This window comes from Vulpes lagopus, chromosome 8 (genome assembly GCF_018345385.1).
Source record: "Vulpes lagopus strain Blue_001 chromosome 8, ASM1834538v1, whole genome shotgun sequence".
NCBI lineage: Eukaryota > Metazoa > Chordata > Mammalia > Carnivora > Canidae > Vulpes > Vulpes lagopus.
The window spans coordinates 39,983,793-40,010,607 of record NC_054831.1 but is presented as its reverse complement, the minus strand read 5'-3'; the positions used below and the strand labels follow the sequence as shown (position 1 = coordinate 40,010,607).

At 43.8% G+C, this 26,815-nt stretch overlaps 1 protein-coding gene across 2 annotated transcripts in view; it reads left to right on the top strand.

Annotated features, from left to right (window-relative positions):
• Nucleotides 1-3,156: 3,156 nt before the first annotated feature.
• FLT1 (fms related receptor tyrosine kinase 1) overlaps nucleotides 3,157-26,815 on the top strand; it is a 177,526-nt gene continuing 153,867 nt past the window's right edge. Inside the window, exon 1 of one of the 2 annotated variants that reach the window (XM_041764815.1) lies at nucleotides 3,157-3,597. In XM_041764815.1, coding sequence (XP_041620749.1) covers nucleotides 3,534-3,597 — 64 coding nt within the window. In that variant the 5' untranslated portion in view covers nucleotides 3,157-3,533. The remainder of the gene's footprint in view (nucleotides 3,598-26,815) is intronic. The other variant, XM_041764814.1, reaches the window with a different exon arrangement.

Here is a 26,815-nt window from a genome sequence, read left to right as displayed (position 1 = left end):
GAGCAGTACCAACTTATGTGAAGAGCTGGTGGTCAGGAAGAAAGTGAAGTATGTGGAGCAGAAAGGAGAGGAATGAGGATGTTGGCAGCCACTGTCCCCTGAGAAACTGGATCCGAGCAGAGCAGCATGTCACATCAAACCATAAGTGTGCCTGCCTGATGAGTTCAGCAGAGCTGGCTACTTGAGGTCTGTGAGTGTGTGCTTCTCAGGCCATGTGTTGAGTACACATGCATTGTGAGGTTGGGGGTGTGGTTCATATAACACAGAAGGTTTATAAGATCAATCAGTTCTTGTACCCAACGGTACACATATATGCTGGGCAGTGTGTAGCCACAAAGTATAATTTGTCTTTGCTCTGAAGTACCTAACACATGTGAGGGTAAAATTTTAATTGAGCTCCCCAGTCTGATAAGCTGAGCAGCTCCACACTTGGTCCACTATAGGAAGATGAGGCATTGGCTCCCCTGCTGTCCCTCACACTGATGCTTCCACACTATTCTTCAGTCTTGAATATGAAAGCTGTTGGTTTTACCAACACTGAGCCCCTGAATAGGGACTAGAAAGAATCCTCCAGAGAATGTTTGTAGCTGATAACAAGAGAGAGTGTCTGGTTTTGCAGGAGATGAAATGTTCTTTTGTATGTGAGCAGGAAGCAAGCAGATAGTCTACTTCAATAGCTTTTTATACCCACCAGGCATGTTGAAATTGATCTTTTCTATCGTGATTATCTATAAAACCTCTTTTCGTTAGTGGTTTAGTTAGAAGAGTGCCAGTAACCTATTCTCATTCAAAGGCATTATCTCTTTGGAGGGAGGGGAGCTGAGAGCCATACCTTTATTCCCCATCATTTTTGTTTAGATATTCATTTGACTAAATATTAAAATTTAAGCTAAAATGAAATCTTGAACAAAACCTTGTGACAATTGGTAGTATCTTGAATTCTTTGTGAGGAGGCTAACACAGCCACCGAAATGAGAGGTCGGAAAGAAACTGTGGACTATAATTAAAAGCCTGCAACTTTTCAAAAGAATAGTTGAGGAATTTGTGGAGGACCACTCTTAATGCAGGATGATTCTGGCATAAATGAAGTTAGATTGATTTGACCATGACTCTTCTGGCTTTATTTATTTGTTTCTTTTTTAAGTGTAATTGAGCAATATATTAGTATTGTGGGGTGGTATCTTATAATTACAAAGATTGCTTCAGCTGGCCATCAAATATCTGTTGTGGCTTCACAAACTCGATGTAAATTTACCTCTGGCAGCAGGTGTATACAGTGCTGTCTCTTTGGGTGTTTACAAAGTCAAACGGCATTTTTAAAGTTGAATTACATTTTTGTAGGTTGTACTATGGACTCCTGTCCTCCAGAGTCAGCTAAGTGTCTGTCCCTCCTGAGCTCTCAGGGCAGACCATGAGGACCCTGGCCCCCTCCACACTGTGATCCCTGCACTGTATTGTTATGGCCTCTTTAACCTGCCAACCTTCTCCCCAGATTCTAAGTCCCTTAGAAGGCAGAGATCTATCTTCCCTTCCCAATGTTTGTAGCCCCAACACCATGCCTGCCCCCTGTGAAGTGTTGCAGAAGGCCAATGCTGATGGCTTCTCCTTGGGAGGGAGCCTGGGAGTGACAGGCAGCTCTGAAACGAGGCAGAGGGGCACTTTCACACTCCCAGTGTGTCCCAGACTGTGACCTGGGCTCAGGTATCCGTGGGAGAAGGATCAGCTGTCAGCTTCCAGCAATCCGTACTTACTAACTGTTCAGGGGATGCTGTGGTTTTCCAGGGGGCGGGGTTTGGTAGAGGAAAGGACCCAGGGAGAGTGGTGAGGAACCCTGGAAACATAGAAAGGGCAGGTGAAGCCAGCAGGGAGCAGTGACTCCACGAGGTCTTCCTTTCTTCTGAACCAGGAAGGTCTTCGACTCAGGCTCCGGGGCGGGGGCGCCAGGTGTGGGTTCGTTTCCTGCACGGGGCGGAGGGTTGCAGGGACCTCTCCTAGCTCCGCCAGCCATAGGTGTGGCAACTTCGAGGTTGCCCAACGTTCCCAGGCCGGGAGGAGCCCAGACCTGGTCCGGTTTAGGAGTTATCACAGTCCCTTTTTATCAAGACCGACCAATCACCTGGCAGGTTCCAATAGAACCATTTTTCAAACTAGCGGTGTTTCCAAAGACAAGACTGGGCTCTCCGTGGAGTCTAGGACGATTTCAGCCTTTGAGGTAATGGAGACGTAATTGAACAACGAGGAATTAACGTCATTGCAAAGGATCTAGTGCCTCAAGTTGATTTCATCGGGTTTTGTTCGAAGAGCAGCAGTCACTCATCTTGCGTGGCCAGCTCCGTCAGAAAGATGTTGTTCTTTTTCTAGAGTATTTAGGAAATAAAGCTTAAGTGCTCGGCCCTTACAAGTTGAAGGAGCAGTTCCACGCCTCAGCTTTTGAAAAGGTACCACGGTGCTATTCGTTGTTTTGCTTCTAGGAAGCGGAGGGCTTAGGAAACGACTTGGGCGGGTGCATCCCTGCGGCCGAAAGGGACACAGACGAGCTCCCCTGGGGCCCGGGAGGGCGCTCGCTCTGCCCGAAGGTGCGGGCCGAGCGTCCGGCCCCCGCGCGGAGGGTCCCCGGCGCCTTCCCAGACGCCCGAGGACTCTCAGGGGGGTCTGGGGTGGCGGGGCCGGGCGGGGAGGACAAGGAAGAGGAGGGAGCCGGACTGCGCCTCCGTCCTCCGTGCCAAGGACACCGTCGCGGGGGCGCGGCCCGCTTCCCCCGCATCGGACTTTCCGCCCCCGGGGCCGGGCGGCGCAGCTCCAACCCGGTCCCCCTTCCCCGCTGCGGGCGGCCCCCGAAGGCTGAGTAAGCCGGCGAGGGAGGAGGGAGGGAGGGAGGGAGGCTGCGAGGGTTTCCTGAGCGCTGCGGGGGGGAGGAGGGGGCCCGGGCAGGAGGGCCGGGAGCGGGGACCCTGAACCTGCCGGGGCCGCCTCCGGGCCGAGCAGCCGCCGCCTCCCCGCGGGCGCTCGCCCGCCCCCGGCGCCCCCGCCCCGCTCGGGAGCCGTAGGGAATCGGGTCCCGGAGGAAGAGGGTAGGTGGGGAGGCGGATGAGGGGTGGGGGACCCCTTGACGTCACTGGAAGGAGGTGCCGGGGTAGGAAGTGGGCTGGGGAAAGTTTATAAATCGCCCCCGCCCTCGGCTCCTCGGAATCGAGGTCCGCGGAAGGCTCGGAGCGCGCCTGGCGGACACTCCTGCGGCTCCTCCCCGGCGGCGGCGGCGGCGGCGGCGGCGGCGGCGGCTCGGAGCGGGCTCCGGGACGGGCTCCGGGACGGGCTCGGCAGCGGGAGCGCAGCGGCCGCAGGACGCCGAGCTGCGAGGATTACCGGGAGGTGGTGGTCTCCCCGGCTGGAGCCGCGGCGAGGGGCGCTCGGGGCGCTCGGGGCGCTCGGGGCGCTCGGGGCGCAGGACCGGAGGGCGCGCGAGAAGCCAGGTCCGGGCGCTGTGGCCCGCGAGCAGCGCGGGGACCGGGCGGGCAGGCCGCGTGTCGCTCACCATGGTCAGCTGCCGGGACACCGGGGTCCTGCTGTGCGCGCTGCTCGGCGGCCTGCTGCTCACAGGTGAGGCTCGCGCGGGGCCCGGAGCGGGCGGCAGGCGGGCACACCCTGGGGCCGGGGCCGGGGCCGGGGCCGGGGCCGGGGCCGGGGCCGGGCGCACGCGGGGAGGTGGAGCTGCGGCCGCCCGCAGCCAGCCTCGCCGGGAACCTGGGGCCCGGCCGTCGAGGGCGCGCCCGGGGCGGTGGCGCCCTGGTCTTCCGTCGGGCAGGCGGTGCGGGCACCGCGGGGAGCGGCTGGCGGAGGCCGCCGGGCATCGCCGCCGCGAACTGCCGCAGGCGCCGAGCTCGGGGACGCGTCGGGTGCCCTTTGGCGGCCGCATCGCCGATGCGGGCCTCCCAGCCCAGGCACCAGGCTTGGGGGACACCGCGCCCCGGACCGGCCTGACCCCCACAGCCTGCTCCCAGGCGGCCTGGCGCGGGTCGGCGGGGCCCACCGGAGCCCGAAGCCGCGGCTTCCCCACGGTCCGCGAGGCCGCCGCGGGCTGCGCCGAGGCCCCTGCGTAGGTGTGACCTGGGCACCGGCCACCACATCTTGGCTCCAGCGCGGAGGAGGAGCCCACCCGGACGAGGTCGCGGGCCTGCCAGGACCAGACAGATCCCGGGAGATGGCAAACGGCTGGGGTCCTCCGACCCACTCCGGGTGCCCGGGCCCGAACGCCCCCAGGAATGTTCAGCGGTTCTGCTCCCCGCGGGTGGCGACCGCCGGGCCGAGCGCGCTGCGCGCCGCCTCCCCAGTGGGGCCTCCGCGGCGGGTCCAGCCCAGGTCGCCGACCTGAGTGCCCCTGACGGACCAGGGCGCCCGAGAACCAAATACCGTTAAGTTTCAGGACTGCGGGCCTGATCTCTCAATTCCGAGAGAAGAGAGGGAGGACGGTTTGGACCAAAGATGCGGTCTGAGGGATCCGTGAGGTCCGCCCCTTTGCTGGGGATTCGAGAAACAAGCGCAGGACAGCCCGGGGCCAGGAGGCTACGCCGCTCGTAGTGTGGGGGACCCCCCCACGGCGTCAAAGCCCGAGGGGGCCTGGGGCCCCAGACCCGCCTTTGCTGCCCGTTGGGCGGAGCGGCCAGGCCCCCGGATCAGTGCCCCTGGGCGCAGAGAGCCGTATTTCGCAGTGCCTTTCTTTTAAGGATCCTGGAGAGAAGGTAAAATAATGAAATGAAGTACAGTAGCATTAAAAAGTTATTGTAGTCCTTCCAGGGAAGGAAAAAGTCAGTAGGGCTGGGCATATCTTTTTAAATGCTTGTTAAACCCTCAAAGTACTAACTTAAAAAAAAAAAAAAGGTTCTGTCTCAGTGGGAGGAGTATTTAGATCGTCGGTTTCTAAATAACAATAGTTGCAATTAGATTGGCGAAACCATTAAACTGACCGGCAGGCGTTGTCCTAATGTCTGAGAACTTGCTGTAATAAGTTGGGAAAGTCGGTAACAACTATTTTTTAAATGAAATACTGCTTTTCTTTGACAAAAATACTTTTTTGTTGTTGTTTTGAAAAGCCGCTTGCATTTAAGTATAGTTGCTCAGAGCGCTTCAATAACTTCTGAAGTGCCTTCGCCTGTTATGTAAAGGTAAATCCAGGTAAATTCCTGTGAATCCAAAAAATGGAGGGAAAAGTGCGTGTTTCCTTGGCTTTTCTGCTTCACACATATACATCTTTACTGTTGTTTCAAAACCGTTAATCACCAGTATAGTTCTGTTGGCGATTAGGCGCAATTTAAATCAGTGGAAGCTTATCAGAAACCTGAGTAAGATTCCCTTGAGATCTTTTTAAGGTTTTATTTTCCTTAAACGAGGCAGAAATGTTGGGACTCTTCTGTGACTTAAAAAAATTTTTTTTTGTTTATGTGTTATAACAAGAAAGCAAGACAAAACATTAGCAAGGTGAGACCCTCTTTACCTGCTGGTTTAGGAGTGTGGTTTCACTGGTTGGGATGTGTAAGTGGTAAAGCATGGCTTTGTAAACCGCCGGCTTCTGGCTGGTTAACAGACAAATCACAGTAAAACAATCAGCTGCTTTCCTTGTAAATCGCATCAGGGCTTTCAGACAGAACTGAGGGCTAGTGGTGTCCAGAAAGAGGCCAAGTCTCTGCCTTGTGGTTTTAATCAGGAATCTGCTCACCTTCAGGTGATCTCTAACCTTGGAATATTTGTGAGTTATTAATATTTTGAGCGTGTGTGTGAATGTGTGTGCATGCACGGAGGTATAAAATAACCAGAGGCTCGGTCAGACAAAAAGATAATGCATTTCCCCCTAAAGATTACATTTACCTTCTTCCAAATACCTTGAGAAATTAAAAGATGACTGCAATTCAGATATTTTCATGTCTTCTATATTGCGATCTTTCTCTCTAAAAATTATACCTCCCTTCCTCTGGCTCAGTCTCATTTTTCTTACTTTTTAAGTCACTCTGTCCATGATTAAAGCCACAGACCCCCCCCCTTTTTTTTTCTGTCCCCATTTTTGGAGGGGGGTGTGTTTGAACAGCTGACATTTACAGTTTGCTATAACTAACTGGAAATGCAACACTTCTGAATCTTGTGAGGGAGAAAAAGCTACATTAATAATATAAAGTTAAAATGTGCCTGAAAATAAGACTCATATCCAAATGGAATGTAATAAATCTTTCAAAATAAGGATTTTACATGACATAGCTTTACATGACAAGGTTTGTTGTTTTCTTAAAGGTTTTGGAAGCCACACTTTTTTGGTGGTGCTTTTCTGTATTGCATATTTGAAATATTAATTAGCACCTTTGGCAGTCCTTGAAAGGAGTTTTCCATCTGACACGTGTTGCCGATGAACTGTAGGTGGTCACCTGCCCTAGTTCCTTAATATTTTTACCTTGTTTGTTTACTGTTATTTAAAATTTTTTCTTTACCTGTTGAAAATTCTGTAACAGGCTATCCAGCTCCTCTCCTAGGGATAACTCCGTGTATTTTTCGTTTTCTTATGTGAAAGTCAGAAGTTGGAATAGATGCCTATTTCTAAGGCACCTTTCCAAATATTTAAATGAATGAGTCCAAGGAATAGGCTGAACTTGTTGTGTGTCTCTTTCTCCTCCCCAACGCCTTTATGCATTTGCATATAAAATGGCTGATAAACCCAGTAATGCCAGAGTTGAGTGTGTAAAGAACTGGGTGTCACCGGCTATCAGTAATCACATTGCGGCTATCAGTAATCACTTTGCGTTTTTTTTTTTTTTTTTGTCTTCCATCACCTGGTTAACTCGCTCTTTGATGGGTTGCAAGAGCTAAGCTGTTAGAAGCTGTCTGAACCAGCAGTAATCATAGGCTTCTTTTTCCTTTACAAACAGAATATGTAACTCTATGAAGTAAACTCTACTTCCTAACTCTGGTTACATTACGTCTTCTAAGGCTGTTAGTCATTTCAACTCAGAAGAATTTCTTGGGTTTTATTGTTTTTTTTTGTTGTTTAATTCTCAGTTTTTTGACTCAAAAAGAACTTCATTCTAAAAATTTCAAATTGCAGGGTTGCCCCGGTGGTTCAGCGGTTTAGCGCCGCCTTCAGCCCCGGGTGTAATCCTGGAGACCTGGGATCGAGTCCCACCTCGGGCTCCCTGCATGGAGCCTGCTTCTCCCTCTGCCTGTGTTTCTGCTTCTCTCTCTGTGTGTCTTTCATGAATAAATAAATAAAATCTTAAAAATAAATAAATAAAAATTTCAAATTACAACAGGGTACTAAGCCTCTTATTTAAAACTGGACCTATTTTATATGCTCTTTTAGAACAAACCAAATAATCACTTTATTCTCCTCACCAGAAAAGTATTGACATTCAAAACCCACTTTGAACATATGTAATATAGCAGTTGGAAATATATTGCCAAAAAAATGGGTTTTATATTGACCAAAAAAAAATGCAGCGTCCTTGAGAGGGTTTTTGCGAGGTTGTGGCTGATGTTTACTCTGGCTTGGGAAGTTCTGCAGGGCACGAGCAAACTGAGATGTGTATGCAAGCAGGCCTAAGAATGGAGAGAAAGTGGAAGAAGCCCTATTGGCACTTGGGTGTTAAATGCAGAGCTTGCTGACTATAGGTTTCTGGTACAGTTGCATGGTTAGGAGTTTATTGGATATCAAGTAAATAGAACTTTTCAGAGTACTTGTCATTGTGGAGAGGTGAGGGAAGGACATGTGAAATGATACCAGACCTTATTTTTTCTTTAAACGAAAATATATTATTAGGAGTGGTTAAAAGCATTAAAAACATCTGTTGCATTGCTTTAAATAATTTAATAGGACAGGACAGTCCATTCCGTTCCAATGGTTTTAGTGTACTGGTGAGGCTTGTAAGGAATGACAAGATCTCCTACCAAATGCTTTCCAGGATCATTGATTCCTCACGCACTTGGGTGCCTTGGTAATTGCATGCTGCTGATGACATTACTGGATTTTATACCAGATTGAGGGAGGGAAAAGGAAATGGGAGGAATGGGGTAATTGAGGGAGGGATTGAGAGGAAAGCCTCTGGTTTAGCATCTGGGACTTCAGGGGGGTTTCATTAAGGAAATGGTTCCATTGAGTCTGCTGAAGATAGTGGACTAGATTTCCTGCATTGCTGCTGGGCGGATGTGGGGGGATGACAAGAATTCCTGGGGATTTCCCATCAGTCTTGGTAAGCTGGATGCCTGAGAGCCATATCTCATTATTGCTCCTTTTCTTGATTGTTGAGCTCCTTTCGAGACTTGATCTTGTCTCCTAGACATATAGGTTGTGAGAGCTAGATGTAATCTCATAGATCCAACGTTCTCATCTCAAAGATGAGAAAACCCACCCCAGCATGGTAGTCTTCTTCCCCCAGGGGCAGGAGCCGGCTAGTGGCAGACCCAGACGGAGAACCTGCTGTTCACAGTACAGATAACATTTCTTCTTTGTTTCTCTTTCCTCCAACCCAAGCAGAGTAGAGGTGTTCAGAAATTTGTTGAATGACCTTATTGCAGTGCTAATGTTTCTATTTTAAATGCTGGCATCTTTTGCAAAGATGAAATCTTCCTGTTTTCTTAAAGCCCACAAGGGGCTTAGATTAAGAATATCAAAATTATGGCTGCTTAGTAGTACACTGATCCATATGGTGAGCAAACTAATTCTCCTCGTGATCCTTCTTTTGAACTGCTATGGCCAGGGATCCCTGGGTGGCGCAGCGGTTTGGCGCCTGCCTTTGGCCCAGGGCGCGATCCTGGAGACCCGGGATCGAATCCCACGTCAGGCTCCCGGTGCATGGAGCCTGCTTCTCCCTCCGCCTGTGTCTCTGCCTCTCTCTATCTCTCTGTGACTATCATAAATTAAAAAAAAAAAAAAAAAAAGGATTATGAACTGCTATGGCCAAGCTGTGGCCAAAGTAGTTGCAGCCTACATCACCAGCCTCGTTTCTCCCCACTTCCCTCCACATACCCTGTGACCCAGCTAACACAAACCCTTCCTCACTCAAAGAACTTACTCACCCTTCTCAGGATAGGCCTTGTGCATTTGTCACTCCGTGTTCATACTGTTTGTCTGCAAGATCCTTTCCCTGCCTCCACATTTCCTCTTCTGCCTTTCAAAGCCTTCCAAAGATCAGAAATCACAATCTCTTTGAATTCCTCCTTATAATTACAGACAAAATTTATGGTTTCTTCTCCTATATGTACCCTCCTCTATACAGCCCTGATATATATCCTTTCTAGTTCTCACCTTGTGTCATGACTCTTCTGTCAATGTGTCTGTCTCCTTGCCCTCTGATCCCTGGCACCTAGTATAACGCCTGGCATGGAGGGCCTTAGTAAGGGCTAGAATGAATAATTATGTAGCCCCACTACTATTTCAAAGCAGCAAGCTCTCAGGGCCAGATATGAATTTGTCCCAGTATATGAATGTACTCCTGCCTGTCCAGTTGGCCTCAGTTATAGTGAATTCCTCATAGGGATGGCTCCCCATAGAGAATGTTGGTCTGCAGTGATGACATTGCAGTAAGTGTCGAAGAGGAAGGAAATCAGCTGGGATCTTCAACTCTCTGAGACCTCTCTCTCCTGTAATCCTCTCTTTTGTCCTGATGCTTTACTGGGGACTCTGCGCATGCCCACAAAATTATAAGACAGTCTTCTCAGAGTGTGTTCCTTGGTTCAGCAGCAGCAGCATCCCCCTGGACAACTTAATGAATCAGAGAGCCTGTATATTCATAAAGTCCACCGATGTTTTCTTTGCACATTAAAAATGGAGAAGCACAGATTTTAGTAAAGGATTCTTAGCTCTGGTGTCAGGATCTAATTCATTTTTTTCATCAACCACCCTAGTGATGACCTGTGACCTGTGTGGCTAAGGGACTAGACCTGGGCCAGCTAGGAGCCTCTTTTGGCTCCCACATTGTTCTTGTGCCCTGTCTTCTCCTGGGACACCTGGGTCCTTCTTCAAGACTCTTTTTATTATGAAATCTTAGACTTGGCTTGGACCTGTAATCCAAGTAAACAGAGGTAGTGGGTGAACAAGTAAACAGAGAGAGTGGCAGGATCAAGTTCTTAGAAAATGCAGACTCGGTGAAAAATCATAAAAATGACATTAAGTAGATAGCATTCAGCCATAAATAAAAGTTTTATGAGGCATTTTCTTTCAGAACAAAATTATTTGGTGACATCAAGCAGCGAAGGTAAGTGTCCTCTGAATCTTAGTTGTCAGGAAAGCATCCCTGTCTCATGTCTTGCTACTCTGATAGCACATTTTTTGTTTTGTTTTGTTCTGTTTGTGCTTCTTACTGGCATGAAATTCAATGTGTTTTGTGCTTGTTCTTCCTCGTCTCTTACAGCAAATCTTGGCAAATGCTTTTGTCCTTTCACAGATTACCACGTTGCCTACAGGCACTTTTTCTCAGCCTGGTCTTCTAACCTATTTAACTGATGGAGTGTGAATGGATTTCCTTTCAAGCTACAGACACACCCATGTGGTCCCCAGAAGCAAAGCTGTAACAATGGTCAGATGCTTGTGTTGCAAGAGGCCTGAAGTGAACCTTATATAAATGAAAAAAAGCCTTTGCTTTCATTAGACACAAAGATGAAAGCATTTAAACTTCTGTGAACCTCTTTGCCTCTTGCTAGGGCCATGGTCCCCCGTGTTGACCCTACATTAGAATCATCTGGGGAGCTTTTAAACCTACCTTGCCCTGGTTGTACCCCTTACCGATTTAATGGCAATCTCTTGAGTGGGAACCAGGCACCAGTAATTTATAAAGCTCCCAGGTGATTTCAGTGGGCGGAAGAGGTTAAGATCCTCCTATTTTATCATCCATCTGAATCACCAGGAGAGCTTGCTGCATTAGAGTGCTGAGCTCCACCCCAGAGTTTCTGAGGTGGAAAAAATGCAAATTATTGGCCCTTTGGCCTGGGGTGGGGCCAATAATTTGCATTTCGAGCAAGTTCCCTGGTTGTCACTGTTGCACCTCATGCAGAGACCACTTGTTGAGAGCCACTGCCCTAGGCTGGTTGAAGAGACCTGGCCACCTTGGAGACCCATGTGCCAATCTGTAAAAGGCTCTAAGTCATCACTAGACATATAACAAAGTAGAGGAAACTATTTACAAGAATGCCAGGAAGGCTATGTGTTAGTAGTGTGGCAGAAGGAATATTAGGGTAAAGTGCTTGGGGCACACAACAAACAAAAGTGGCAAAATTGCCTTCTGAGGAAAGTGGATCTGGTTGGTGTGGGTGGGGTATGTGAGTTAGGAGTCAGACTGAATTGCAGGTGTAGACAGTAGAGCTAATAGTAGTTCTCTGCCTTACGCCTCAGAACGCTCAGGCTTTCATCTGTATAAATATTGCTAAGTGTCTACAGGGTCCTACTGAAAGGGCCATGCCATTGACCTGTCCTGGGCACCCAAGTACCTCGGGCCAGCCCTGCCACACTCCGGGATCCCCATGCAATGCGGCCTGAAGCCTCATGATGCTTTGCCTCCATAACTGAGCTGCTTGGCCTGTATTTCCTTTGCTGGGATCAGTGTCTGCCACTTGGGTGGCTGAATTCTATGTGCTGGTTCTGCTGACTTTCATGGTGTTCCAGAGGTCTGTCCCCACTGGTTAGTGAGAAGAGTTTGCTGCTTGGCCAGAAACAGAGCTGGCCTCTCGTTGTGCAGAACCATGTGCTGGAAACTTCCTTGTGAAACATCAAGAATCCAAGTTGTATCTCCTTCCCTGAGAGCACCTAAGGGTACCTCTGGGGCATTGGAGGCTGAATGCTATGTGTGCTCCACTTGGATGCTTAATGTTCAAATATAGAATGAACATATCTGGGGCATCTGGGTGGCTCAGTGGTTGAGTGTCTGCCTTTAGCTCAGGTCATGATCGCAGGGTCCTGGGCTTGGGTCCTGAGTTGGGCTCTCCGAGGGGAGCCTGCTTCTCCCTCTGCCCACATCTCTGCCTCTCTCTGTGTCTCTCATGAATAAATAAAACCTTTAAAAAGAAAGAAAGAAAGAACATATCCTTTACCCACTCCCACTGCTGAATCACTGCTTCTGAAGGGCTAACTCAGGATTGCATTTGTATCTGTCATCTATTGCTATGTGATAGGTTGCCCCAAAACTCACTGGCCTTAAACAATAATTCATTATGCTTTCTGAGTCTGTGGATTAGGAATTTGGGCAGAGCTCGACTGAGTGATCTTTCCCTCAGGGCCTAGCTGGATCCCTCATGCAGCTGTCCTTCATTTGGCATTGCCACTAGGCCCTTGGCACTGCCTATTGCTGGGTCTCCCCTCCACACACGGAGTTTTGCCATTCGGTGGTATAGCTCAGGTTTCTTTATGTGGATGCAGGGGCAGGAGCTTCAAGGCCCTTTGAGGTCTGGACTTTGCCTAGACCACTCTGCCCCGTTGGGTTTGCAAAAGCAGGTCCTAACCTAGAGTCAAAGGGTGGGGAAAGAGGCTTCTTTCTTTCTTTCTTTTTTTTTTAAATCTTCCTTTTCTGTAATTTTATTATTTTTTTAAGATTATTTATTTATTTATTCATAGAGACACAGAGAGAGACAGGTAGAGACACAGGCAGAGGGAGAGGCAGAGGGAGAGCAGGCTCCATGCAGAGAGCCAGATGCGGGACTGATCCTGGGACTCCAGGATCACACCCTAGGCTGCAGGTGGTGCTAAACCACTGCGCCTGCGGGGCTGCCCAAGAGGCTCCTTTCTTGAAGGGGGTTGCTGCACCATACTGTGGCCATGTTTTTCAATCTACCATACCACTGTTGACATGGTTATCTTTTTCTTTTCGGTCTAGATATTAGGCTGGAGTTTGGCCAAGAAAATGATTGTGAATTATTCCTTGGCCCTTCTAAACACTACCTGTGATAGAGACAACTGGTCCAATGGAAGAGCTTCTGTTTCATAAATCTTATGATTGCTACAGAGGCCATGGTTAATGTGTCATGCCTTGTTGGGGCTGCTGGCCTCCTAAAGAGTACCATAATACCAGTGAGGAAGCACAGCTGATCTTCAGACTCCGAGTGTGGGGAGCCCTGCAGCTTCTCTTGACTTATATCATCAAATCTCTGATGCAGCATCTTCTCTGGAGGATGTGAGGAAGCTGAATGCTTTGAGGAAAGGGGAAAGGAGTGGACTGACCCTTATGGATGGTTAGGTACTTTGACTTACATATACAATTTGACTCAATCCTGAGAGGTAGGGACAGTACTCTCAAATATGAAGAAACGGAGGCTTACATAAATTACTTTCCCTAAGATCACAGCAGTGGTAAGTAAAGCTGGAATCATCCCAGGCTGATGTGTGTGACTGCCAAGCTCCCCTCCTCCTACCATGCCTTACAGTCTAAATGAAAACGGGAGAAAGAAAAGAACATCGATGAGAATGTGTTGGTCTTTCCCTTCCTTCAAAACTATCTCTCCTTGGAGCTTTGCCATCTCCAAAGAATGTGAGACGCCGCTGCTACTCCAGCCTGAAGTGGCCTTGGGAGATTCCACTGTTGCGTGCGGGAGACACAAGTAAAGTCTCCATTGAGACTGGATTTTAATCACATGGGTTTTCTTATCAAGGACCTCCCAAAAAATTCAAGTCAGAAGAGGATCCCCTTGAAAAATTCAAGTCCATAAGAACCTGATTTTTAAAAAGATTTATTTATTTTAAAAAGAGTGAGAGGTGGGGAGGGGGAGAGGAAGAAGGAGAAACTCAAGCAGACTGCACTGAGCAGGGAGCCTGGCACCAGGCTGAATCTCATGACCCTGAGATCACGACCTGAGCCAAAACCGAGAGTCAGACGCTTGACCGACTATACCACCCAGGAGCCCCTTTTTGTTTATTTCTTAAGAATATGATTTTATATGGGCTTTCAAACTGCTCTCCTCTATGTGGCTTCACATGAGGTCAGATTACATAAAAGGATGGATAAGCCAAACTAGCACTTTGATTCTGGAAAAGTTCTCATCATCAGTGAGGTCCTGTGAAGAAGCCAGGGCTGCCCTCTGCCAGATTGCTTCCTAGGAATCAATCAAATTGAGTACACGTTCTCTGTGTACCTTTTAGATCCCAGAAACCTCAAAGACTCAGAACTTTTTCTTAATGAGACTGGAGTATAGGGAAGGACCCTAGTGTGTGTTTGACCCTGAGAGCAGATGCCATGCATATTGGGGGAGGGGGAGGATGCATGTACTGAGCCCTTCCTAAGCACAGGCTCTGTACATGGTAGCTCAAATGAACTTCTTCATAACTACCCAATGTGCACACTTTTAACTTTGTTTAATACAGATTGAAACCCCGAGGCTCAGAGAAATCGGGTGGTTTACTGAGGATTACACACTTAGGAGTGTCTAGCCCAGGATTCAAAACAGGTCATTCTGATTTTGAAATTGGTACTCTTTCCACCAACATGTACCCAACATATCTTGAATGACAAAATCTAGGAATTAAGGAAAACCAGAGTTTGGCTTCTGGGGTTTAGAACGAAGAGCTTATGTTTGTGAGAAAAACACAACTGTCTGAGAGCATTCTCCTAGAGGGAGTTACTTTTCAGTGTAGGATGGACACAACACATGCTTTCATTTCTTTTTTCTTTCTTTGTTTCTTTCGTCAAAGGAATTTTCAAATATACTATACAAGCAGGATTAATTATAGTCATCCTGTTGCACATTATATCTCCAGATGATTTACCTTGTTGATTGACAGTCCTCATAACTTTTATCAAAAATGGAAGCATTTCTTTCGAGCCCTGTTGTGTCTTGGATCTCTCCTTCCCCACTAGATCATTCCTTTCAGATATTCAAATCTGCAAGAAGTCAAGAAAGAGGAAGAGTGTTTTGCTTCTTCCTTGATCAATTAATTGGAGAGGGGCACTTTTTAATACCAAAATACGGCTGTGTTCATCCAAATCTGAGAAAAACCCTGTCCTGCCACCAAACAGTGGAAATGTGGTCCAATGGGTACATGTCTTGGATGAAAATTAAAAGGACTGGTGATATATATACTGTTTGATTTTTTTTTTTTATTATTGTTTTCTTTTTCTAAGTTGGCATTAGAGCAACTGAAAGTAGATGTAAACACTTAGAAAGGCAGAGCTGTATTAAGGAGATTGCAAACAATTTGAAAAGGCAGTGTAAACTCTTGTTAAGGCATTGCACCTATGATTAATGGTATTGTTTTCTTTTTGGGAAACACTGTTTAGCTCTCTTTTTCCACATAATGTCTCCTGCTGGATCAGATTTTTGTTCTCAGTTTTTTGGAAATGTTTATAGCTTCAAAATCTTTTCCATTGAGAATTCTGCTAGAACTGGACAAAAAAAATTACATGAGAATTGAGCGATTGTATTGTCCTAGAATGGATCTTGTGTACCTATAACTGCTGGAGGGTTAGAGAATATTTGACACACATCATTGATGTTCAAATTAGCAACGATTTTACCACATGCTTCCCCATCCCATTCTGTTCTCAAAACTGCTGAATGAGAAGTAGCCTATGCAAAATATTTGTCACACAGAGTCACTTGGAAGGCAAATGGGAAATTCGGGAAACTAACACAGGAATTTCTATCTCACCTTAGCCTGTCTCAACTGACATTGAACTTAATAATTCTATATCTGGATACCTCTTTTTAGGGGCAGTGAAATTCTAAAATGTTGGGATAGAGTTGTTTTGGACTTTGAGTCCAAGCAGATGGGCATGGGATTGCCTTTCTGGAATAATTCACTCACCATTTTGGGAGAATGTTAAAGACAATCTTGCATGGAAATTTCTTTTAAGGATTATATTTTCTTAGAATGTTCTGGAATGGTATGCTTTCTGGTGTGATTTCATAAGGAAAAGCATGGATCATATCACATTTGGTTCTCCTGATGCCTGTTTCATAACCAGTAATCCTACTAGGTCTATGTGCAACCTTTCCATGGAATTCAGGCATGTGTAGACTATTTTTTTTGAAGACTATGTTATTTTAGAATATTTTAACAAGTCACTTACAAGGTGCTCAAGAATATTCATCAATTAACCTGTTTTTTTATTTCAAGATGTAAACATAGTTGTGTTCGTTGTACTATATGTTTGCCGTTGACTGTTTTATTTTGTGAAGTTAACTGAATTTTACTGAAGTGAATCACTTAAGTGTAGAGAAGAATTTATGACTCCCTATGCTCAAAAATATGTCCTTTGAAAACAAGGTATACATAGTTAGGTGATCTCTGTTTGTTGACTTAGATAATCTTCTACATTTCTTGGTATTCACCTAATCTACTTGTAGGTGACTCATGACCTAACAGGCTACTCAGGGCTGAGAGCCCTTCAAAAGGAAGTACTTGTTTCTGATTCATCTTCCCAGCTCTGAATCCAGTACAGTACCTGGTACACAGTAATCTCTCAATAAGTGCTGGTTGAACTGACTGCAACATATCATAGCCATTCCTCTGGATCTCACTTGTAGGAGTCATGGTTCCACATTGGTTCACTTTCTAATTACCTTATATGGAAGTGTGGGTGGAGGAGGTTGATGGAAATATGCCCAAGAGCTGGTAGTCAACCTCCCAGCACATCTGCAATGTTGTGTTCCTTCCTTGAGGGCCATCCTCTGATTCTAGTGACCCCTTTCTTGTCTTTGGCTGAGCTAATCATGTTCTCCTGAATTGAACCTAGACTTAGGATTCAAAATGAGGATTTAAGCTGCCCACCCACTAGAGAAATCGTTCCCAAGAGATACTTTCTTTAGATGAGCCCTCCTGCTGGGAAATTCTTAGCTGGTCAAGTTTCCCAAACTGCACAGAAGAAAGACAGTTGATTGGAAACCTGAATTTTTAGGTGCACCAATTTACCCTAAAGATACTAGGTGATGTTACTGCTCCTGCTATTGTTTTTTTTTTTTTTTTTTTTTTTTTGCTATCTTAGAGAAGGACATTTGGGTTGGAAACTATTTCCTCTTGGCTCTGGACCGTCCCCAGGGTAAGCTAGGAAGACAAAACAGGTTAAGAGGAGGGACAAGTTAAGTCCTGATGTAATCATGCAAATGAAAGCTCATCATTTTTTTTTTTTTTAATTCCTCTCATTGCTTCACCTCCATCTGACACTTCTTCCACAATTTCCAAAAGCACAGCATGACCTGGGCAGATCATCTAGAGAATGTTCCTTTGTGGCTTTTATTCTAGTGGCAAGTAAAGTGAGATAAATCCTACATTAAAAACAAAATGCAAACCAGGGCATTGGAAGAAGATAGTAGGGCTTTCTCCCCTCAAGGAAAGCAGAATTGTACAGACAAGAGAATTAAGGGTAGTTGATAAAGGAAAAACAGTTGCCTAAAAGTAAAGATGAAGCTTGAGGGGGTTTGAAGATTTGTAAATCTTGGAGGGAGAGAGGAAGAGAACCAAATGTTTCCTTTACCAAACATACGCTCAGTCTTTGGGTATTCCTTCAACACTATTCTTGTGTGAGAATGTTCCTCACTCCCTGGGCTAGGCTAGTGTCCCCACATCTGGTACTTTGCTGTGAAAATGCACAGATATAATGTAATTTTATGTTTGCATATAAAGTAATTTGTAAGTATGAAATCTATATATATCCATATTTCCTTGTTTCTTTAGCTGTTGTCCAGCCTAAATTATAAGCACTTTAAAGAAAGCGATCTTGTTTGTCTTGTTTATGATTGTATCCTTCTCTTAGTATATGTTGAAAATATTGCGGAGGAATAAATGCTAAGGTGAAACATCAGAGAAATCTACAAGGTGAGGGGTAAGAGAAAGGGGTCATATGGGGAATGTAGTAGGAAAAAAACCAGGGTTGGCTGGCAGCAAAAGAGAGATAAGGATAGATAAATGAGGGGAATAAGTTCCCAGACTCTTAGGATCGTGTTTGGGAGTCCAATCCTTAACCCTGTTCATCAGTCTCATCTCGGGGAGTTGATGCCTTAACTTTGTAGGGACAGCTCCAGAACTGGAGACTTTCTTGCCTCTCTATAGAGTTCTTCCTTCTGGTGTTATGTAACTTCTGCTTACTGATTTTGGGCTTATCCTCTAGAGTTGGCTGGTACATAGGATATTTTAAAGCCTATTAGGTGGATGGCCAACTGGGAGCAAAAATTGGTGTTTTGTTTCATTTTTTCTTCCATCAGAGTTGTGATATCTCAGATGATATCAAAACCACTAATTCTAGAAATAAAATGTCAGATAGGTTAATGAGAGTGTATGAATAAAAATGCCCTGAGAATATTCCCTCGGTTTGGAGTATAAACGACTTTAAAGTCTTACAAATATTTGTAAGGAAGACCTCGCTATCATACACTGAAGTGAGTGAAAACCATTCAGTAAATTATTTCTTTAAAAATTGAGATACTTCTGCTGGAACCGTACTGCTTTTTAGTGGCTTACTTTCTCTTCCAGAGGCTTGGCTTTCAGCAAAACTTGTAGAACATTTTTAGTTCCATCTGAGATAAGATTTTTTTTTAAGATTTTATTTTATCTATTTATTCATGAGAGACATACAGAGAGAGGCAGAGACACAGGCAGAGGGAGAAGCAGGCTCCATGCAGGCAGCCAGATGTGGGACTCAATCCCGGGACCAGGATCACACCCTGAGCAGAAGGCAGATGCTCAACCACTGAGCCACCCAGGCGTCCCAAGATTTTTTTTTTAAAGTTTGTGAAACCTTAGGAAGATTACAAATATTTACCATGTAAATTAAGCAAGTCTTAAGAAAACATGAAAATTAAAGGAAGCCAGAATTAAAAAGAACAGTTCAGTAACATACCCATCCCATTGTTTAAGCGGGATTAGTCTCCAAAATATGTGTAATGAAAAGCAATTGTATTTCAAATTGTTTAATTTAGAAGGAAACTGATTTTGACAACAGAAACACAATGGTCAAGAATAGTGTTTTAATGAGCCTTAGAAAGTATGCTAACATGGCTTTCAAAAGTCAATTCCCCAATGATGGATAACTTAATCGCACACACTTGGCCATTTAAATCTTCAGAGGTCAGAGGGTTTGTATATATAATTGGTTACAAAGGCGGAGATCTCTCAACTTGCCTCTTAGGGAGGGAATTTATAAAGCACCATCTTTATAGACCGTTTAAAGGACTCCGGAAAAAAGTTCTCTATGTAGTTTCAGCTTCATAAACTGGATCAGTGTGAGCCTACAATTAACGTGGGAATCTTATCACACTCTGCCTGCCAATCTCATTTTATTTTTCCGGTTTTTATACACAAAGCAAATGGTATTTTGTCATTATTTGTAATAGATTATAAAGTTGAAGAATATATAAAGAGACCAAACATGGATTAGCTGTAGTAATGTTTTTGGCTTTTCCTTGCTGGATAGATAGGGTTAACATGCACTCTTGCCTGTCTGCCTCCTTGCTTGCTAGCCTTCCTCGTTTTATTACACATATATTTTAAGGCAGTATTTTGGATTCAAAATTAAAACCTCAGCACAGTGCATTTTTATGGTTACTTAATAACCTCACAACATACAACTCCATGATATACTCTTTTTTTTTTTTTTTTTTCTGGAAAGAACTGTGTGTGAATCTGTAGATTAATTGTGTGACATAACAGGTTATAGGCAGTGGCTACACTAAAATTTAAAAGTTCCAATTCCTGTTTTGTTTTAACCATTTTATGGCAAGTTCCTATGTTGAATTGATGAAATGTTTCCATGTCTACTTTGGGATGCTTTCCTTCGTGATGGAACCCACAGGGTTCTATGTAAGTAACATGTCCATGAAATTCGGGTACCTGCTCCCATCGTCTCCAATAGATGACTGGCCCCTTGGCCTTGAGCAGTAATGGACACAGAGCATTTGATAAAATACTTGGTAGTAGATCAAACTGTAATCCTGATGTAATGCAGAATGGGGAAAACTTCAGGTTTTAAATTGTGGGTTGCACTTTTTTTTTTTTTTTTAACTATACTGTACTTCCAGGCTGATAATCGTTTGCATGTGTATAAAAGCTTTAACCATTAAATTTTTTTTTATTGAAGGATACTTGACATACAATGTTATGTTAGTTTCAGGAATAATTGTTTATTTAAAAATAATATGGAGGGGCACCTGGGTGGCTCAGTGGTTGAGCTTTTGTCTTAGTCTCAGGTCATGATCCTGAGGTCCTGATGGAGTCCTGCATGAGGCTCCCTGTGGGGAGCCTGCTTCTCCCTCTGCCTGTGTCTCTGCCTCTCTCTCTCTGTGTCTCATGAATAAATAAATAAAATCTAAAAAATAATAATAATATGGAGCTACCTTTGGCAGAACTGAAACTTGGATTTGTAAAGAAGATATTAGAGATTATAAGACTGATGCTAAGGCACTTCAAGCATTTTATTAATGCTACTACCATTCTTAACAATGCAGCTCCATGCAAGTGCTCTCTTGCCTGTAAACGTTCTGTCTCTGACCCTACTGCATTGTGTTAGAGCACTGTGATTCTAAAGAGGATGCACCAAGTGCTGAAAGATTAACAAAACAGTTACTTCTATTAAACCAAGTGTTGTGTATTTAATCCTACATATACTGCATGTGTTTTCATTGAAATGGCACCTCTACTGAGCAATCCCTTTTCAGGTGTTCAGAACCAGAAATTTAATACATTCTGAATTTCAGGTGTTCATAGCCTGAAATTTAATACATTCTGGCCTGAAATAACTTGTGATTCAACATGAACAGTTGAATTATGAACAGTTGGTAATTATGATCTATTCTATATGAGGTGGCATCAGGCCAGTTTGCCCACAGTCCCCTGAACAGCAACACGGGGTAAGAATAGAGGCCAGCGGGGATGTGCTCCAAATGTAATGCGTTTCCTGCTACTGATAGAGAAGCACACTACCTAACAGACAAAATCTTTCTCTATGCCCTTTTAGGGTGTGAACATTGTTCTATTCCTCTCCCTTTGCATAACCAGTTGAAGGCCTGCCAGACTTCACTAAATACTTTACGAGCCATGTCTCGTGCCCTGTCAACCAGATCTTGACCCTTGCTCCAGGCAGCTCAGATAACTTCCATGACATCCTATGATAAATTGAAATGACATGTCGTTAGACAGCTCTGTGGAGGTGGTTTTTGAACTCATTCAATAAGAGAACAGTGGTGTGGGAGTAGAGCATTTTTGGGAAAAAGGTACCTCCTTGGTCGGCAGGGGATTTCTCACTAACCAACCTTAATTAACTCTGATGTCACATGAAAAGGAGCTGTGCATGGGTACAGGTCATTGGGAGGGTAGGCTCCTGATGGTAGCCCAGTGACAGGCCTAATGATAAATGAAGGCGCCCTGTTAAAGCATGACCCTCCAAGAAGCCAGTGTCAAGTAAAAAGCTAGAGAAGTACACTGAAGACGTGCCCCTCATAAACACCAATTGTAGGGATGTTGAAGTTTTTCAGAGTACTTTGGTAAGCATCTTAAACTACACAGAATTTTCTCTTCTAAATGACTTTCATTAAGGAAAAATGAGTAAAGCCAATAACTCATGCATGGATAGGTACAGACTGTCCAAGTTCTGATTATTTTAGACATTGGCCACATCATTTGCTAATAGCATGGTGTCCTTTATGCCTTGCACTGCAAGAGCTATTTATGGATTTTGTCAACTGTCAATTAAAATATGAGTTGTAAGACAGCTTTAAAACACACTATAGAAGAATTATTCAAATGAATGTCTATAGCCAACGTTGACTACTGAAATTAAACATTTACATAATTTCTTCACTTGTTTTTTTACACTTGAATTCAAGACATAAATGCTATGTAAATGACTATCTTAAATTTTCTATTAAAACATGGAGATGAGACGCTTGGCATTTCAAATCTAATGATTTGGGGATTACTTTGAATAGCAAAAACTCTAAAGCAAGAAGCTAGTGAATTTTTTTTTTGAGGGTCTGTGTGGTAAAAGAGTGAGTTTAACATCAGGTAAAGATGTAAAGGACAATAGCAAGTTCCTGGGATTAGCAACTTTCTATAGCTTAAATGTATGGCTGCTGTAGCTACTTCAGCATCCAGTCCTTTGTGGATTCTGAAGAACAATAATACAATTACCCTAACCTAAAATAGCCAGTATTTGCCCATTCAAAAGTTGCGAATAATCTTATCAACATAAGGGATTAGTCATCAGTAAATCACAGCTTCATGCTCTTGCCAAATACACATCTATTTCCAAATTCCAGCTAAAAAGAGCTTTCCCTATGCCTAGAGCAATGGAGAATACAATTCAAACAACCCCCAAACATCTTTCACTTCTCTAACCGCTTCCCCCACACCTCAAAGTTGATGTATATGCAGAGAAAAGTGTGCGTCCAAGTAGATTGGTATGGACATGTGCCTGTCTATAGGTTAAAATCCTTTTTTCTTTTTTTCTTTCTTTTTTTTTTTTTAAAGTACCATATGCCAATGTGACTCCCTGTTTATTTTTTTTTAAATTTTTTTGTTAACTTTTATTTATTTATGATAGTCACAGAGAGAGAGAGAGAGGCAGAGACATAGGCAGAGGGAGAAGCAGGCTCCATGCACCGGGAGCCCGACGTGGGATTCGATCCCGGGTCTCCAGGATCGCGCCCTGGGCCAAAGGCAGGCGCTAAACCGCTGCGCCACCCAGGGATCCCCTAAAATCCTTTTTTCTTTAGGGTTTTCCTTGACTCAATGCCAATTCTTTTTGGGGAAAAAATAACATTTTGAAAACAAATATCATGCCTAATCATGAGACTCAAGCTCTGCTGCAAAACAAATCCCTGTGGCTTTCCTATCTTCGATGTGGTCTGTTGGTAGATGGTATGAACCCTTCAGTCTTTTTCCATCATGCTAAAAATGAGAGAGCGCAACATGCATATTATAATGCCCTCTGTCAACATGTGCACTGTCAGCTTAGCTAGTGGTGTGGTCTTCATTTAAGACAGCCATTCTAATAGTGCATTCGGTTATAAGGTTATAAGAGTATAAGGTTATACACTTCATATTACCTGAAAATTGCTTTCATAGAGGCACTACACAGAGGCTGAGACCAAGATTTAGCTTTTATTAAGCACTGGAACCCTGTAGAAATTTACATCCCAAACAAAAATTGTGGTAGTTTCTAGAAGTTTGGTTCACCTGCCATTGTATTCTTAACCTTTCTCCCAGCCTTGCCGCCAACCATAAAGATTCTATAAAATTTAGTCTGTGAGACTTAAGCTTTTAATAACCTACATCTTGGAGAAAGAATATCTTCTTTTATTATGAATTATGTTTAATTAACCTCACAAAACCTTGGTAAAGGCTCATGGTCTTAACATCAAATTTTGGAAACATGATACTTGGGGACTTTAATAAATAGATCATTTATCATGTAGGATTATGTACTATTGAAAACATGGTATGCAAAATCAAAGACAGATGCATCTCATTTGAAATAAATCTAATATACAAAGCTTTGTATTAAGAAAATAAATCAGAAGTGAATTTTTGTATAAAAGGAAGCACCAATAGCTTTCTTTGGAGAGCTGTAGCAGGATAATTTTCAATGTGATTCAGTTTGCTAAAATTCTAACTTAAATAGTTAAAATTCAAAATACTCCATTAGAAGTGACTTAAAATTAACATCAAAGTAAATTTCAAAGGTTGTAATTTGGAGAAACCATGAGGTTTTTTGCAAAATGCCTGCAAAACTTAAAAACCGATGTTATCGAGCATGAAAGAAAAATGATTTCTCCAAAATCAGCCTTCTACAGCTTTAAGCTGGAAAAAGAACTAGTATAACATCTAATACCAATTGGGTCATGTGTGGCAGCTAAGTTCAAAATAGCTCCATATTCTGTGTCTTCAATTTATCTTTGTGATTAGTCATAAGTTTTTCTTTTTTTAACGGTTTCATTAAGGTAAAATTCACATACCATAGAACTCGCCATTTTAAATTGCATAATTCAGTGTTTTTTAAATGTATTCAGAGTTGGGCAACCGCTCAACCGCTCTCTCATTTTAGAACATTTTCACTACCCTAGGAAGAAACCTCATACCCACTGTTGATCACTCCTCTTTTCCCTCTTGCCCCAGTCCCTCGCCACCACTAATGCACTTGCTGTTTCTGTGAATTGCTGCACTAGACATTTCATATAAATGGAATCGTATACCATGTGGCCTTTTGTAACAAGCTGCTTTTACTTAGCATGGTGTTTTTGTTTGGGGCTCCTAAGAGAAATTTCTTTTCTCACAATCTGGAAGCTGGAAGTCCAATTTTAAAGTGTCAGCAGGTTTAATTTCTTTGAAGGCCTCTCTGCGTGTCTTATACATAGCTCCCTTCCCCTTGTGTCCTCAAAGTCTTCTCCTCTGCATGCACCAGCATATTTTCAAGGGTCATCTATGTAGTAGCATGCATATGTACCTCATTCTTTTTTATTGTTGAGTAATAGTCCATTGTACAGATATACTACATTTTGTTTATCCATTTGTCATTGATAGACATTATTAGGGTTGTTTCTACTTTTGAACTGTTATGAATAATGTTGCAATAGACACATATTTGTTCACCAGTTCTTATGTGGACAGATGTTTTTAGTTCTCTTGGATAGATACCTAGGAGTGGAATTGCTAGGTTGTATGTTTAAACTGTGTTTAACCATTTGAGGAACTGCCCTACTGTTTTCCAAAGTGATCATACCACTTTGCAATCTGACCAGCATTATGTGAGGGCTCCAGTTTCTCCACATCCTCACCGGCACTTGTCATTGTCTGTCTTTTTTAATTTAATCTAACCTAGGAATTATGAAGTGGTATCTCACTGTGGTTCCGATTGGCATTTTCCTGCATTTTTGCAGCATCTGTTCATGTGCTTATTGGCCATATATAAATCTTTGGAAGAAGATCTCTTCAGATCCTTTGTCCATTTTTTAAAATTGAGTTATCTTTTTATTAGTCATAATTATTTTTTTGACGTGATTTCCAACTGGTATGTTGGTATCAGTTACTGTAATCTCAGGAATATTGAATTTTTAGGCTGGAAGGAATTCTAAAAATCTAAGGCCATTCCGCTCTGTTGGCAGATGAATAATCTGAGGCCTAAGTGCATACCTATGGCCACAACAGAGCTAGTCAGGAGCTGAACTGGGGAGATTACTGACTAAATCAGAAAGGGAAAAATGTAGATATTTCATGATTTATATTTGGATAAGGGCCCTTTCTTACAGGGAATAACCCTTTGATTTCAGTATGGTTGAGGTGAAAGAAGGAGTGGCATTTGGAAGGAGGAGGAGCTAGGGGGTTTATCTTGAAGTTGTATTCAAATAATAAGAACACTGTTTTTACTTAGATCAATAAAAACCGCAGTTTTCTAATGACACTTCAAGTCTGACTTTGAGTCTTCTCTTAGTTTTAAAGTGATGGGCAAGGCTGTTGGGTTCATAATGATCTATGGCAGGAGTTTGCTCTATTTGTATCCAGCAGAGTAGCTTTGAAGAACCAGCCTTAATCATTTGGGTTTTGGCTTTGATTGCGAAATAAAGCCATACTTGGACTTGTACTCACTCTCCCCACCGAAGTCAAAGAAAACACTCCATTTTGTCTAATGAAATGAGGGTGGAGTGGAGAATCACGTCTTAGGACAGTCCGCATTGCGTATGTGCTTTCAAATAGATGTTTGGTGTGTGGGGAAGGAAAGGATTTTTGTCAGAGGGTCATGAAGTTCTCTTCTCTTTCTACCTATCTACAATATGGAACAGACAAACACTAAAGAAAATAGAAGGGAATAATACCAATTTTGGTGCTCACCTAAATCCATGTACGCATACTAGTTTTTTAGTGATATTACACCACTGTGCTTGATAGTGAATTCTTTCTTTTTTCTTTTTTTAAGATTTTATTTATTGATTGGTGAGAGACACAGACGGGCAGAGACACAGGCAGAGGGAGAAGCAGGCTTCCTGTAGGGAGCCCCATGCAGGACTCGATTCCAGGACTCTGGGATCATGACCTGAGCCAAAGGCAGATGCTCAACCACTGAGCCACCCAGGTGCCCCTTGATAGCAAATTCTCATAAAGAAGCATGTGATAAAGCCTATGTCCATGGTCTGCATTGTTTTTTGTTTTGCTATTTAAATAATAATTTTCCTGACAGCAGGACATCTCCTTGCCTCTCATGATTGCAATAGTCCTCCCCATATGTGGGGGTTTGCTTTCCACGGTTTCAATCCCAGGCTGTCAGCTGTGGCCTGGAAGCAGCGATCCTCCCAACATAAGGTCAGAAGGTCATTAATAGCCTAATGCTCCGTCACAGTGCCCATGAAATCCCCGCTCACCTCATGTCATCACATAGATATTTTATCATCTCATATCATCCTGAGGAGAAGGACGAGTACACTAAGATATTTTGAGAGAAGGAGACCTCATTCATATAACTTTTATTACAGTATAATGTTATAATTCGTCTATTTTATTATCACTTATTGTTGTTAATCTCTTGCTCTGCCAACTTTATAAGTTAAACTATCATAGGTGTGTATGTATAGGAACAAACCTATGTATGTCAGCTTTGGTACTGTTGTGGTTTAAGGCATCCCCTGGGGCATCTTGGGATGTCTCCCTGCAGATAAGGGGAGACTGCTGTATATTGTAGTGGACTTTGATGAAAACAGTAGTTCACAGACCACCTAATTCACCAAGGGGACAATAATTTGTTTAAACTAGACTTTTAGACCACCGTGGCAAACAGTGGAAAGTTCTGATCCCCATCTGAGCTTTACAAGGGGAGAATCCCTGTTAAATGCTAGCACTCCACCCTTGGAAATAAAGTATCCTGTGGATTCGCTTCTAATTGGGCAA